At 38.5% G+C, this 15961-nt stretch overlaps 1 protein-coding gene across 1 annotated transcript in view; it reads left to right on the top strand.

Annotated features, from left to right (window-relative positions):
• The window catches only part of PGSIP6 (plant glycogenin-like starch initiation protein 6), a 92453-nt gene that overhangs the window by 43302 nt on the left and 33190 nt on the right, over positions 1-15961 (top strand). Inside the window, exons 5-7 of the mRNA XM_089460561.1 lie at positions 6314-6421; positions 6744-6881; positions 7194-7328. Coding sequence (XP_089316687.1) covers positions 6314-6421; positions 6744-6881; positions 7194-7328 — 381 coding nt within the window. The remainder of the gene's footprint in view (positions 1-6313; positions 6422-6743; positions 6882-7193; positions 7329-15961) is intronic.

The following is a 15961-nucleotide window of genomic DNA, read 5'->3' as shown; positions in this document are numbered from 1 at the left end:
TTTTTTCGTGGTTTGTTTTTATCGACCAAGGTATTTTACTTTTTTCATTTGTTGAAAACTTTTTCCGATTACAGATTTGATGTGGGTTGTGTGATATCTCAACTGGGTATTCGTTAGAATGTTTTGGGTGCATCGTTTTACGTGCCTCGATTTTCGAGTCAGCGGATTTAAATTTTGTTTCGAGCACCTGTCAGATTTTGTCCGGATTAGCCGGCATCTGCATTGAAATCTGTGCCAGAATCCTTTGTTGTTTTCCATGTCTTGGGAAACGTGTAGATGGGCTTGCTAACCAATCTGATGTTGGAAGGCAATCAACGCTTTAATGGCACCAATTATAACATCTCGAGAAAGAGAATGTTGACCATTTTTGAATATAGGCATCTTGACCAGCTCGTTTTGGGCAAAGAGCTTAGTGCTGGTAGACTGGTGCTGATCAAGATAAGTTTGATGATCGAAATCGAGAGGCTGTTATGCTTCTCAAACTCTCTGTGACTGATGATCAATTACCACAGATTCCTTTCGGCAAGACAACTATCGAAATCTGGCAACATTTGAAGGAACTGCATGAGACATCCGACAAGAGCAGAGCTTTCTTTCTCAAGAATTAGTTGTCCTCCATCATGATGGACGAACATATGTCTTTACAGGAACACCTTAACAAGATTAGAGACATTTGAGATCAGCTCGAAGCCATTGGTCAGACCATGGAGGAAGAAGATATGGTAGTCATCACTCTGAAAAGTCTACCAAAACCTTATGATCACTTCATAGAAACACTCAACATTACCTCCACTAATGTTGATCTGAAGTTTCTGGAGTTATGCACCAAACTCATGCAGCAGGATCATTGGAAACAACAGTTTGGTAGTAGTGCTTCATCGGCCTCCTCAGAAAATGCTTTTGCTGCCAAATATTAGTCCTCTCAGTCCTTTCAGCAGAAGTGTTCTTCTCAGCCTTCTGATCCCGCTAAGAAGAAAAATGTGTAGTGTAATTACTGTCACAAGTTCGGCCACATGAAGAAAGATTGTCGACAGAGGATTGCTTTTGAACAGAAGAGGCAGGGAGGGTCTTATCAGCAAGCGAATGTTGCAAAACATTCTGAGCAGAAGGAATCTGCTTTTTACGCATTTATGGCTAAGAGGTCCTTAGATCGTGCCCTGTCTTCTGCCTGGTACATTGATTTTGGTGCATCACGTCATTTCTCTCACAGGCGTGACTGGTTTACTGACTTTTCATCTTTCAGTGATTCCGTGGTATTCGGCAGAGGTGAAGAGTACACAGTGGTTGGCAGAGGTACAATTCAGATCCAGTCTGGTGGGCAAACACTCATCTTCTTGAATGTGTACTATGTTCTTGGTGTGGAAATTAATTTGCTGTCTGTCAGCCAGATTATGAGGAACTCTCCTTAGCTCGATGTGGTGTTCAGTGCACACAAGTGCTCCATTATTGACAGGGACACTCGTCTTACGGTCGCTGTTGGCCTAGAAGATCATGGCCTATACAGGCTTCTTGACACTGGTGATTCTCCAGAAGTGGCTCTAACAGCTCGTGTTTCTCCCATTAGCACTCTGTGGCATCAGAGATATGGGCTTCTAAACATTCAGTATCTCTCTCAGCTATCTCGGGAGGGACTTGTGTTAGGGTTACTTGATATTCAGACTCAACAGTTGGGAGTGTGTGGCACCTGTCAAGCTGGCAAGCAACATCGGTCTTCATTCAAGGATGGAGAATCTTGGCGCGCATCTAAGGTACTCCAGTTAATTCATGCTGATATTTGTGGACCTATGAATACATCTTCAGTTACTGGTTGCAAATATTTTTTGCTTATTGTAGATGATTTCAGTAGAAAGATGTGGGTGTACTTTCTAAAACATAAATCTGATGTATTTAGTATCTTTCAGAAGTTTAAGTCCTTAGTTGAAAAAGAGTCTGGCTGTAATATCATAACTCTTAGGACAGATAACAGGGGGGGGGGGGGAGTTTTGTTCTTCTGCTTTCTCCAACTTCTGTGATACCCATGGCATCAAATGACAGTTAACTACACCCTACACTCCTCAGCAGAACAATGTTGTCGAACTTCGCAACCGTACGGTTGTTGAAATGGCTCATTCCATGTTACCACACAAGAGTGTTCCGAACAAATTTTGGGCTGAAGCATTGCTTACTCTTGTCTATCTTCTGAACCGATCACCTACTCACGCTGTTAAGGGGAAGACTCCAGAAGAGGTTTGTTGTGGCCGTAAGCCTAAGATCAGTGACCTCAAAATGTTTGGCTCGGTTGCCTATGTTTGGATTCCAGCTTCTAAGAGCTCTAAGTTGGATTCCAAAAGCCAAAAACTCATGATGACAGGGTACAATGATCACCACAAGGCCTATAAGCTGATAGATATAGACACTGGTCGTCTTAGCTTTAGTCGGGACGTAGTATTTGATGAAGACAGAGGGTTCTTTCAGTCTCCTCCTTCTGAGAAGTGTTCTGAGGATAAGCCTCACAGTGTTCTTCTTCTGTTAGATCCACCTGATGGGAGGGATGATGCCTCCTCTTGCTGTTCCTGTTGTTCCTGAGCCTCCTCCACTTATACCTGATATTGGTTCTTCTACTCTCCGACCTAAATGGTGGGCTAAAACTATTGGTGATCTCCGAGATAATGAGCTCCTTGAAGGTAGAACTTCTAGAAATAAGAGCAAACAACAACCTACAATCAATTTTGCTCTTATGGCTAACCTACACAGTGTTTTTGAACCTCAAAGCTATTCAGAGGCTAAGGGCATACCTGAGTGGGAACAGGCTATGAAAGTTGAATTCCAGAGTCTTCAGAAGAATCACACTTGGACCCCTTCTGATCTTCCTAAAGGGAAGAAGCCCATTAGCTGCAAATGGCTGTATAAAGTGAAATAGAAAGCTGACGAAACCCTAGACAAGTATAAGGCTCGCCTTGTTGCTCGAGGGTTCTCACAGAAGGAAGGCATAGACTATGAGGAGACCTTTGCTCCTACAGCCAAGATGAGTACCATAGGGCTTGTCCTTGCCTTAGCAACTCAGTTCAGTTGGAAAGTCTATCAGATGGATGTAAAGAGTGATTTTCTGAATGGTGACTTACAGGAAGAAGTCTACATGACGCAGCCTCCAGGATTCAAGGTTGCTGATCAAGAACAGAAAGTCTGTAGATTAGTCAAAGCACTCTATGATTTGAAACAAGCTCCTCGGGCTTGGTACATGAAAATTGATAAGTACCTAACAGATCATGGCTTTCAGCAAAGTCCATCTGATGCAAACCTGTATATCAAGCATACTGGTAATGATATTCTGTTTGTGGTTGTCTATGTGGATGACCTTATCATTTTTGATAGTTCAGGACATTTGATCCATGGGATCAAACAGGATTTGTGCAGCGCTTTTGATATGACAGATTTGGGACTTCTTCATTACTGTTTGGGGGTTGAAGTCTGGCAGACTGAGAACAACATCTTTCTCTCTCAGTCCAAGTATGCGAGAAATCTTGTGGATAGGTTCAGAATGCAGGATTGCAAACCTGCCACGACTCCTATGGAACCAGGGCTCAAACTTTCAGCTCAGTCAACCTCACCACTTGTGGATGAAACTTTATTCAGGCAATTAGTAGGCAACCTCATCTACCTTACTGCCACTAGACCTAACATCAGTTTTGCAGTGAGCTGCATTTCATGCTTCATGTCAGCTCCTAAGGTTGATCATTGTATAGCAGCGAAGCGTGTGCTGCGTTATGTGCGTGGCACTCCTGATTATGGACTTCTGTACACTCAGAGTTCTGATCCTACACTCAGTGGTTACACAGATTCCGATTGGGTCGGTTCGGTTGATGACCGTAAATCTACAGTTGTGTATGTGTTTAGTCCAGTGTTTTTAAAACTGGAACCGGTGATCGGACCGGTCCACCTAATGAACCGGTTTACCGACCGGAACCGGTCTAACCGGGACTGGTTTGGTCTAAACGAACCGGTTTTAGAAAAATACATTAAATAATTATTTTTTAATGAAAAAAACTATTTTTAAGATTTAAAAGCATGATTCCAAGCCAATAGAGACAAAATATGCAAAGATTGCTCATTTATATACATGTAAAGGTGAATATATCAAAATGGCACCGAGTGCAATACATATCATCGACAAAATACATAAGCAATGAGGCTCTAAACCACTAAGAAGATATTAATATCACAAGTAAATTTCATCTAAGGAAAATGTTAGGTTTAATATGTTGCCCTAACCATTTTCCAACATGGTATCAAAGCTATGGTTTGTATCCTTGGTAGCTGGAAATATCACTATTTCATCTGTAGCTTGATCATTTGGAGATCAAGTATAACAAGACTAGCAAGAAGCTTATACAAAAGAAGAGAACCAAATGACAGACAAAAAGTCTGCCCCTAAATTAAAATAGGTCTGCATAGAGGTCCAAAGTCTGAGGTGTTTCAGAGACACGAGAATCATAGAGGTTCAAAGTCTGGTGTATTTCAGAGACCCAAGAATCACAAAGATCCAAAGTCCGGAGTATTACAGAAACCCAAGAATCACAGTAACTTCGTATAGAAGTCCGAAGATTGTAGGCCTAATAACATTGCAGAGGTACAAATCTTCCTTGGTTAATAGAGGTCCGAAACTATAATGATACTAAAGAAGGTCTGAAGATTTCAGTGGATTACAAAGGTCTGAATTACAATGGTATTTCAATTTTCCCGAATTGCAGTGATATTTTAAGAACTTAGAAAATTGTAGTAAGGTTTGAGAGATGAAGTATCTAGAACATGTATCATTCCTATTGATAAAGTCATGAAAATCATAACCCCTAAACCACTAAACCACTAAACAACTGCGTTTTTTGTCATGTTTCAATGGGCTGTCCATAAACCGGCCGGTTTAGGACAAAACCGGCCGTTAGCAATAAACCGGCCGGTTTTGACCTAAACCGGCCGGTTTTTACCGGTTAGGTCAATTTTCCGGGCACATGGGGCTTCTAACCGGGTTTTTTCACCGGTTCTGACCGGTGAGCCTCCCGACGGCCGGTTAGGCCGGTAACCGGTTGGACCGGAACGGTTTTTAAAACTATGGTTTAGTCTGGGATCTGGTGCTGTCACATGGACTTGTAAGAAGCAGCAGGTAGTGGCTCTCTCCTCGACAGAAGCAACAGGCAGTGGCTCTTTCCTCGACAAAAGCAAAGTATCGGGGAGTAGTGAAGGCATCTTGTGAGGTAGTTTGGCTTTGACGTATGCTTGCAGATATGCGTGTTTCCCAGGCAAGTCCTACTCCCTTGTTCTGTGATAATCAGGGAGTGCTCAAACTTGCCAAGAATCCGGTCTTCCATGAACTAACAAAGCATGTGGAAACCCATTGTCACTACATTCGACAACGTGTTGAAGACGGATCCATTCAGTCGCTGTATGTTCCCACAACGGAAAAACCAACAGACATCTTCACGAAGCCCCTTGGTCCTGATAAGTTTGTAAAATTTAGAGGGTCTATAGGTGCTGTAAATAGATTGAGCATTAAAGGAGGGTATTAGAATAAATGCTATTTTAGTGTTTAATGCTCATTCGGATAACATCGTATGTGATCTTATTAGCAGTTTCTTAGAAGAAACTTGCTGTTTCTATTTCTGTGAATACATTTGTGTTATTTATTGAGCTTCATTGCTCATTGTAAATTAATTCAATTCATTCCTTGAAATCCATATGCGTGTTTTCGCACTGTTTTAAATCTACTAGTTTAAGTAGTACTTGTTGAGTCCTATTACTATTTCTAACTCCCCTGGCAGATATAATAATCCAAATCGAGCTGGGTCATGATCACTTGGGAAACTCCAAACTTACTTATTATGGGTCTGTAATTTGTTCTCTCATATTGTTATAAGCTTAATAAATACCTATAGGATAAAGCATGAACTATGTTAGTGTTTACCACTGCTTTGGAGGTTACTCTTTCATGATAGTTTTTGTTGGACAATCACATTGGAAAAGTAGCATGGGCTGTTAAACAAATGTCATTTTATATTGTTTGTCCTTGGGCCAGTAATTATCTATCTAGAAATAGTAGTTGGAAGATTAACAGTTGGACCTAATATATATAGTTGGATGAATTACCCATCTATATATTTACTAGTTAAGAGTAACATTTTTAGATTGTTGGTTGGTCTAAATGGTAGAATTTAGTGACTTGAAAGTAGTCTACCTAATAGTTAGTGATTCAATGCATGGGATTGGTGGCTGGTTAGTACCTTTTGTGTATTTGTGAAATATTCAATTTAGTTCTTATTCCTAAATTACATGGTGTATGTAGTGGATGGTGGATGGAAGTGAATTGCGAGTTGTTCATTACACACTTGGCCCACTTAAACCTTGGGATTGGTGGACAGCTTGGCTGTTGAAGCCTGTTGATCTGTGGCAGGTACTATTTCTAATAATTAGGAACTGAGGAATCTCTCTTATCAAATTCATTTTTATATACATTTATTCCTGCTTTATTTCTTGTTGCTCTTAATTGTACCTAAATAGGTTTTAACTAGAGATGCTTTTAGGTACTGATTTTGATATACTCCCTTATGCTGGTTTTTGTGTGTCCCTTTGTCTTTTTTTGGTCATTTTAGATGCTAGTATGTTGTTGTATTTCATTTCATGTTATTTCAATATCTTATATGAGTGTATTATTTACCAGGGAAAAAAACCCTTATTGATTACTATTTTTAATATTTACCATATTTGATTTACAGAGTTTTAGAGTGAAGCTGGAGGCATCTCTTCCTGGAACTGAAGGAGGAAATGATCCTCATAAACAACTTGTAGTTAAAATTCTTTTTGTTCTCCCTCTGTTGATTACTCTCTTCTATGGACGGCGATTTTTAATTCAGGTAATTACATAATCTGTTTGGTCTTATTGGATTTTGAATTTAGATAGTACTCTTTGGGCAATATATTGGAATTTATCTTGTGAACATTCCCAATCCTGTGTCCTTAAATTAGATTACTGAATTGGAATTTCTCACATTCAATTAGCTGCTTTGGCATCATGCAGTGTCATGTTTAACTAGAGTGGGACATTAGTTGATAAATTGGATGATGCAAATGAAGGGGTTGAGTGGTAAAGAATTATAGTACTATATTAGACAATTTACAATCGGAAGATTTTAGGTTGGTTTTTCAAATCTACTGTTGATGTGCAGGTGCAGCAAGGCCTCCTGTGCAATGGGTCCTTTTTTGGATATGTCAGACAACTCTATTACAAATACAAGTCTGGTAGTAATTTGCCTATCTACTCAACAGTTGGAGTCAGCTCGTCAGCTAGCACTAATCAACAGGTTTTTACTAATTTTTGTTGTTTTAGTTTTTTTTTGGTTCTACTAATGGCGTAGAGTGAAAGAGGTGTTAAATCTCCTAATACCAGCCCAGATTTATTTTCTCACGACAATTATTTATTCCCAACAATTAACCAAATAAATTCTGAATTACCAAAAAATAAAATCACCGGTCTTTTAAGTTTTAACCTCTAGAAATATATGCAGCGGACAATAAAAATTAGGAAAGATCAACCACACATTGCAACGGATAAATGCCACATCAATTTTCTGTCATTCATTAATCTGGAAAATCTGGGTTTTTTGACTGAGAGGGGATTACAAGGAAAAATGGTAAATACATTTATTATAACTTTTAACTTGGCTAAAATTCGGCCTCCTGGAAATCAACCTCTGAAGCAACTCAGCCTGGAGAATTTCGGCCCAACAATTTGCAAGCAAATTGAACCTGTGCCTTCCCTTCGAGCTGCCACTTCGCCTTGGTAAATTCAGCCTTATAAAATTGACTTCTACAATCAAATTGACTTCCCTCTCTGTTCAGCAACTTGACCTTGCAGTGTCCAACAATTTGGTCTCGTTGATACGTCCTGGAATCCTCCTGTAGTCTTCCTCCTCTGTACTTCAGTCTACTGAGCCACTTGCACTAAAGAAAATCATTTTCTCTTCTTGTGTGTTCTCTCGCGTGTCTTCACCTCTCCCTTAGGCTTATTTTTATAATCTTCAGTAAGCCCATATCCCTAACCCTAATCTCTCTTCTAGAAGATCTTGGAGATCAACGATTGAGATCATTTTTAAGTTTATTGAAAAATTAAATTATTTATCATTATTAAATGACTTAACAGTCCACAATAGCTAATTGACATTAATTATTGTACTTTTACTGAGTTAAGTTAGGAAGGAAGACATAAATCACTTACTGCACCAAGCAAGCACCTAAAGAGGCAATAAATTATCTTCCACTTGCTAAGAAGCCAAGCATATGCAGAAGACCTTCCGAAGCTACTATAAGGTTTAACAAAAGGAAACTTCACTATGCTATTCTTGAATGTATATCCGGTATTGTTTTGTAACTTGATATAACTGCTAGCCTACGAATATACTCTCATGTATAAAGAACAAATTTTCACTCTTTTGAATTGCATTTGCTAGTTTAGGGACAATAGCTAGATTCCACTATTTTACACTATCCTTCTTCGATTTTTCAGAGGCTTCTAGGATGCCGAACATTATCTGCCGGTTCTTTTTTTTGTTATTGTTTTAATTAAATTTGAATTTTGTACCTGTTCACTTTAGTACTCTATGCAGGTTAATTGTATTTATCTACCATTATAAACGTCAACTTTGTCTTAATTACCATTTTGACACAGCTTGGGTTACTGCCCACTTTCAGGAGGGGTACATTGAATCTTATACTTCCGGGTTACTTCCTCATTCTGTCTTTCAAGATGACTGTGGCCAAATGCAAGCTTCCCTAAGTCCCATTTCCGAGGTTTCCCTTTGTTAATTTCTCTAACCCCAACAACCTGGCTAATTATTTGCTAGCAGATTCCTTGCTTTGAATTACTCATTACGTTAGATCTACTGAATAAAAAGCACAGCTGAGATTTTAACATGTAAATAAAATGGATAATAGTGGAAGCAACATTAACCAATCTCATTCACGTGCACACATGGATTTCTGCCCATCAAATATGTGGTTTCATTAATATTAATCTACAGCATATAAGGGCTCCCTTCCAAGGATAATGGCCTTGTGAGGAAAAAATACAAATACAACGAAACCCTATAGTTATACCAGTTGATCAAACCCTTTGCAGATCTGTCTTTCTATCTTGCTTGGCTGATCTGGATCCTTCTCCCTTGCCGCCCCATGCACACTTCCTTGAACTTTGCACACTTGGATGAAAGTCCTTCTCCAACCAATGTTTGACATCTCACTATCGCATTGTGTCTTCTTCCTTAGCCTAACCTTCCTTTTGTAGGTTTGAGTTATTGACCAAATCCACTGTTGAGAAAAGATACCAAGGAGGTGTTTCCTAGTGCTTTTGCCTTTTTTCTTAGGAAAACACATGAGAACACCTTTTTAGTAAGTGACTTTATGAGTTATTAAAGTCATGTGACTTAAAAGTCACTTTATGAGGTACTTTAGTACTATATATTATTAAAGTCACTTTATGTTTTTAAGTTGAGTTTATGTGAAAAAGGTACAAGGTACAAAAACAACATTAAAGTGACTATGGAGGCTCTTAATGAAGGGGGGACATGGAAAAGGGGGTCAAGTGAAGATTAGATCTCCACCATTGATCTATGAGAGCTGAGATCAAATCTCAGCCATAGATCAAAGGGTTAAGAAAAAGGTTAGTGAGCTCATTCATTCTTCATGTGCATTTGTGGAGGAGAAGAGAAGAGTAAGGTGAAGGAGAGGGAGCTTGTGTTAGCCAAGTGCTGAAGGGAAAATAGAGGTACAACAGCTAGGAGAAGTGTAAACAAGCTTGAATCCCAAGGTTGGGAGGCAACACACAGGTCGAGGTAGTAGGGAAGTGGCACACAGGCTGAGAAGGTCACAATAGTCATTTCCAATGCTGAAACTGAGGAGAATCTCAATGGGTTTTTTGAGGGACTGTCAGGACAACAACCTGAAATTGTGAAGAAATTTCTGGGCTGATTGACACGCTCTTCAAGGAGAAATTTTGTCAGCAGAAGCACTCAGTTTGTGACAGAGTTTGCTGACTGCAAGTGCGATTTTCAATGGCATTTAATGCTGGTTGGAGGCTCAGATTTTTAGGTGGATATTCAGGGCTGAGAGCACGAAAATCTGGGTTCGAGCTTGCTGACAGTGGCACACATTCCTGCCCAGAGATTGCTCGAGTGTGCACTGAATTCCAGACAATGGTACAAAATTCAAGGAACTAGGAAGAGATCTAAAAGGGAGATAAGTACCCTTGAGTTTTATTGCTGTGTAAAACTTTCCTGAGAAAAGCATAATAAAAATCTCGTTCAAACTAGTTTTCCTCTTGTGGGTTTTTTGCAGGGTCAGAGTTGACCAAAAATACTAGTGTCTCATTTATGTGTGTGCATGTTAAGTGTTTCATATCAACTGAAAAGTGAAAGAAAAGTAGAGCTAGTCCCATAATGTTTCTTTTAAAATTTGCATTAAGTTTATATATATCAGCATGATGTGGGACTGTGGGCATTAAAATATATGCAAAGAAAAATGAAACTGGTGAGGGCTACTGGAAACTAAAATTTCTACATCTACAGCCCTAATCTCCAAAGTGATGACAGTTGCTATTAGATGCCAACTTTATTTGAGATCAATGTTTAGATTCATCTAATTCACTAATGTTGCATTTCATTAGATTAACTTACTCTATCTTATAAAATCCAATTACTTCAATATTTAATGTAATTGCTATGGTTAAAGGTCAATTAGTTGATTTCTGCACGCCTAGACATTTAAACCTGTGCAAAAGTATCTACCTAAGCTACAAACATCAAGATCCTTAACTCCTACCCACATACCATCTGACACTGAACATGTGAATCCACACTTAGCCTTTGCCTTGTGAACTTTTGCTATGGTGACGAATGCAAACTCTATCATAGACACGTTCATGTTCTCTCAAATGATTCCCACTCCATTCCCCGAATATAGAGATATTGCAAAGGTTTCCTTTGTCACATCAAGTGCAATATTCATGCTACAAGGAGGCAACCTCTCAAAGCCCTCTACCATTCACTTTACTGGGATCACCAGTCCTTGTTCTACCATATTACCTCTCTCTACCAGATTGAGATTATCAATTTTTATACATACTTGGGGGTATAGTTCTCAAGCTCTCATTCCAGTTTGAGGCATGCTCTTGAACCTTGTGTCAACAAGGGTAGATGTCCTTGAGGGATTTTTTCCAACAATTTCTAGGACATTTCATGGAAGATGGTTTTCATGGACTTCCTTATCTGGCCCATTGTTCTTTATGGTTCAGAGATTTGGGTGCCTTGTAGTTTAGAGTTTGATTGGGCTTGATAATCACTTCATCACTCATTTTTAGCACTAACAATTGATATTTGCAGGTTTGATCATAATTTATAAGGGTTTGAAGTGGTTTCTCTCTGAAAGTTTGTCATTGATCCATGAGGGTTTGAGTTTTCTTGGTTAACTGTTGGTCTGGCAGGGCTAAAATCCATTTGGAAGAAGTTTTTGAGCTGAAATCTTGATAATCTCTTTAAGAAGATTTTAAAAATTAATCCTAATAAGCCTAAGAACCTAAAGGATTAACTCTTATTAAGTAAAGGCTTTATTTATCATTGTTATAGTTTACAAGTGATTATTGGGACTCTTTTCATAATAGCAGTGGGCTCCTTTGATAAGAGCATTGGTGTATTAGTCTCTTTGTGGTCTTGAGCATAAGCTAACTTTTGCATCGTTCTCTTTGTATCTTTGCATTCTTGCACCATTACATTGTGTTTCTCTTTTTGACATCCATAGTTAGTTAGATGCACTTGATAGTCTCTTCATACATTGCATATCACTGTTAGCAATCTCATTGTTCTATTGGTGCTTGTTATTTTTCTTAAAGAACATTGAAGTTTCTCTTGTTCCTAATTGTTTCATAACATAAGTATAACAGGGCTAAGCCTCTTGAATCATTGAGTAATAAGTATTGCTAATCTTGTTTCATTGAGATAAAGTGTTCTCTAAAGTGCTTCATTCATTTGCTATTGTCATCTTGTTATCTTGTGTTGAGAAGTAATATTGTAAGCATCTTGATTTCAAGTGGTTTAATATTGTCATATTGGAGCATTTAATATATTTGTAATCTCATTGAAGCAATCAATCATTTGCATCCTCATTCTAAGTTAGAAGTGCATATTTAAAAGTTACCTCCCAGCATAAGCTTCGTTGTGAGAGAGACACCTTCTTCAAACATTTTAAGAAGTCTAGACCCTCTTCCGCAGTTAACATAGGTGACCTTGCAGTTCTCTTGTGGGCTAGCTTCAAAATAATTGAGAGGAAGCATTCACCTAGACTAGGCGTCTAATTAAAATTTACCAAGATCCTGTAGCTCACATTAGATTAGGTTTTGCACTTCATTTTAGGATAGATTTTACATCTCGCAGCAACTGTTCATCCGGTAACTTGATCTCTATTGTGCAAGTAATTAACTCTAAGGCATTGGTCTATCACTCATATCTTAAAGAAATCTAATCTTGTTGTGCTTAATAAACTTGTCACTTAATTTTAATTCAAGCTGCTAGGCCATTTAGTTGTATCTCCTGGACTTGTTGGTTCCCAACGAGTCTCTCATCATCTCATCCATAGGGACTACCCTCCTTAGCCCACATTTAGGGGATAACTTAAACAGAAAGGGCAGGGATCAGAGTGACAACCCCTTCCCTGAGTGTTGTCGCATAAGGTGTACAATTTGGGCTACAACAAGACCTTCCCCATTATCAGAAATATAGGGTGGTAGTCTCCTTAAGGACCCCCCCATGAAGATTCTTCTTTAAATCAACACATCATTGTTCAACTTATGATCAGAGGAGACAAGTTGAGACAAGATGTGATGATATGGATATCTTAGTGATGCAATTGAGATGAAGGTCATGAAACATGACCTAAAGACTAGTAGGGTTTGGACGATCTCTACCCCTTGTGGTAAATTGATCTCTCGTATTGTCAATTGTGGATTATTCTTCTTCTATGAGATGAGATGAGAGTCGAGACATGATGCAATAGAAATGTACATCCGAGATGAGATTTATGATGCATATGGAAATTCCTTCTTAGCTGAGAGTGAGCGTTGAAAATTGGGGCAGCTATGGGACGAATTTCCCATGAGAAACCCTATTGCTTCAAAGGAAAGCCCATCTTTCCCTAAGAAGAATGCAAATTGGATAAAGGAAAATTGTTATTATTAAGTAATGTAACAAATTTATTTGGGGCAAGCCATCATCAAATCCATATTTGTGAAAAATATATTTAAGGATTTTATTATTACGAAATGGGCTATATAGTGAAAAGATCACGTCGACCTCCTTTTATGAAAGGGTCACATTTAACCTCCATTGAATTTTATAAGAGGAGACCCTTGGATCTCATTCAAGACATCGATCCTCACATTCTCTAATTTGTTTGGTGGCTCATCAATTCCATGTGACTCTTGCAAATCTCTGTGGTTCGTTTATATTCCTGGATTCACATTTACAATGACACTCACGTCATACTAGCTCGCATATATTTACGCTCTTCACTCTATGGTTCTTAGTGGCACACATTTGTTGTTTGGCTCGTAAACAATGAATCGCATCCTCACAGTAGCTCGCATATATTTCTGGTCTCTTCACTCTATGGTTCACAGTGACACACATTTTTTTTGGCTCATAAACAATGGCTTGCATCCTTACAATAGATCACATATATTATTAACTATATTACTGTGGCACGCATTTGTTGTTTGATTCATAAACAGTGGTTCGCATTTGTCAAACAATGACTCTGGCTCGTATGTATGTTTCTATACCAATGCCTTGCATTTGTTATACTCTGTGAGGCTCGTATATAATGGCTCACATGTACTCTGTAGCTTGTATGTATTGGCTCACTTATGATCCTTTGTGGCTCGCTTTGTATACCTCTATGATTCATATTCGTCCTTTGTGTCTCACTTTAATTTCTTTTGGATTACACTCATTCTTTGTAGCTCGTTGTATTGTATGGCTATGATCTATATGATAATGGGAATGTGATCTTGATTTATGTAACTATAAGGTAGTGATCTATATGACAAAGAGATCGTGATCTATATAACGGTAAGACTTGGATTTATATGACAGTGACAACAACAACAGACAATGATCTACTTGACATTAATAGTGACCCTTTTACATAACAATGACTCTGATGAATGACATTAATAGTGACCTTGCTCCATGATGACAACGACTTTGCTATTATGATATATGATGATAGTGAGATATATGATGATGATGACCTTGCTCTTATGATAAATGACAATAATGATGATACTTGACAGTGATGATGTTCCTTGATAGTGAAGACTCTTGATATTGATGACAATTCTTGCAGTGACATGGATGATGCAACTTGAGACATTGATATGATAACATCTCTCTTGGACTTGTTTGATTATCAAAGATCAAATCGTTCAGTTCACAAATGTAGTTGTGAACTGATTTAGGTTGGCCCTAGGAGGCTTGATGTGATTGATGTATCTTATTCTTAATGTACTTTGTATTTCAACTGAGCATTTGATGAACATCTAATAGAAGAAGAATCTGGTTGGGTTTTCCCCCTTGTGGGGTTTTGCCCTGGTCTCTGACCTAAATCTTGGTGTCTCTATTTTGTATGCTTTTCTTTGTTTTTCTTCTATTGTTCCTTTCATTGTTAACATTATTGTTCTCTCTACATAATTGCTAATGATCACATGATGTTATGGGCTGAATGTTATATGTAAATGTTGAAAAAGTTTCAAAATGAAATTATCTACTATGTAGAAAAATCTAACACTAAAAATTAACAAAAATAGGTGCACATGTGAGTAATTTTTTACGTCGCTAAAAAACAGCTGCACATTAAGATGTCCATTGAAATTTTACTCCCTTCCTTTATAAGGCTATAATTGGGTGCTTGATCGCTAAAAAGTATTGACTGAATTGTCGGTAATATTCAGTCAACCCTATAAAGGATCTAACCTCTGTGACATTTCGAGCAGTGGACTTGCATTTGAAAGAACTCACACTTGCTTAGTATATAGTTTATGCTCCCTCAGTAATTGCAATACTGCTTTTAGATGTTCTTCATGCTCTTCGTTGGTTTTTGAGTAAACTAGGTTGTCATCCACAAAACCTATACAAATTTGTCTAAATACAGGCTGAGGATGTTGTTCATCAAACACATAAATGTGGCTGGTCCATTTGTGAGCCCAAACGACACCACCACAAACTCATAATGCCCATAGCTCATCCTGAAGGTTATCTTATGGATGTCTTCATGTTTAATTTGTACCTGATGGTACCTAGACCTCATGTCTATCTTTGAGACCACCACAGCTCCTCCCAATTGATCAAACAAGCCATCAATCTTGGGTAGCGACTACTTCTTCTTTATCGTAGCTTTCTTTAGTTGTCGATAATTAACACACAACCATAGCGTGGCACCCATGTTTTTCACGAACAATGCCGACCCTCCCAAGGTGGTACGTTGGGTCTAATGTACCCCTTATCCAACATTTCCTTCAACTGCGTCTTTAACTCCACCAGCTCAGGTGCACTCATATGATATGGAGGTTTCGAGGCTGGCACTGTCCCAGGGATTAACTCAATGGTAAAGTCAATGTCCCTCCTAGAAGGTAATCTTGGCATTTCTACTGGAAATACATCATTGCGCTGCTTTAACAACAGATGTATTTCCTTTTTGGCCTCACTGCTTTCTGACTCGCTAGTCATTTGTATAACATACAATGCACATCCCTTCCTGCTACTTCTTTTCACTTGCATTGCTCTTATTTGCTTGATCATAATAAGCTTCTTTAACCCCTGTAGCATCACTTCCTTACCATCATCACTAAGACACTCCAGAGACTTGTTGTATCGATCAATCTTGGTTCTATGGG

The sequence above is a fragment of the Pinus tabuliformis genome, chromosome 7 (assembly GCF_031772625.1).
Source record: "Pinus tabuliformis cultivar Carrire ecotype Pingquan chromosome 7, CPIR1, whole genome shotgun sequence".
NCBI classification, from domain to species: domain Eukaryota; kingdom Viridiplantae; phylum Streptophyta; class Pinopsida; order Pinales; family Pinaceae; genus Pinus; species Pinus tabuliformis.
This window is presented reverse-complemented; position numbering and strand designations above follow the sequence as displayed.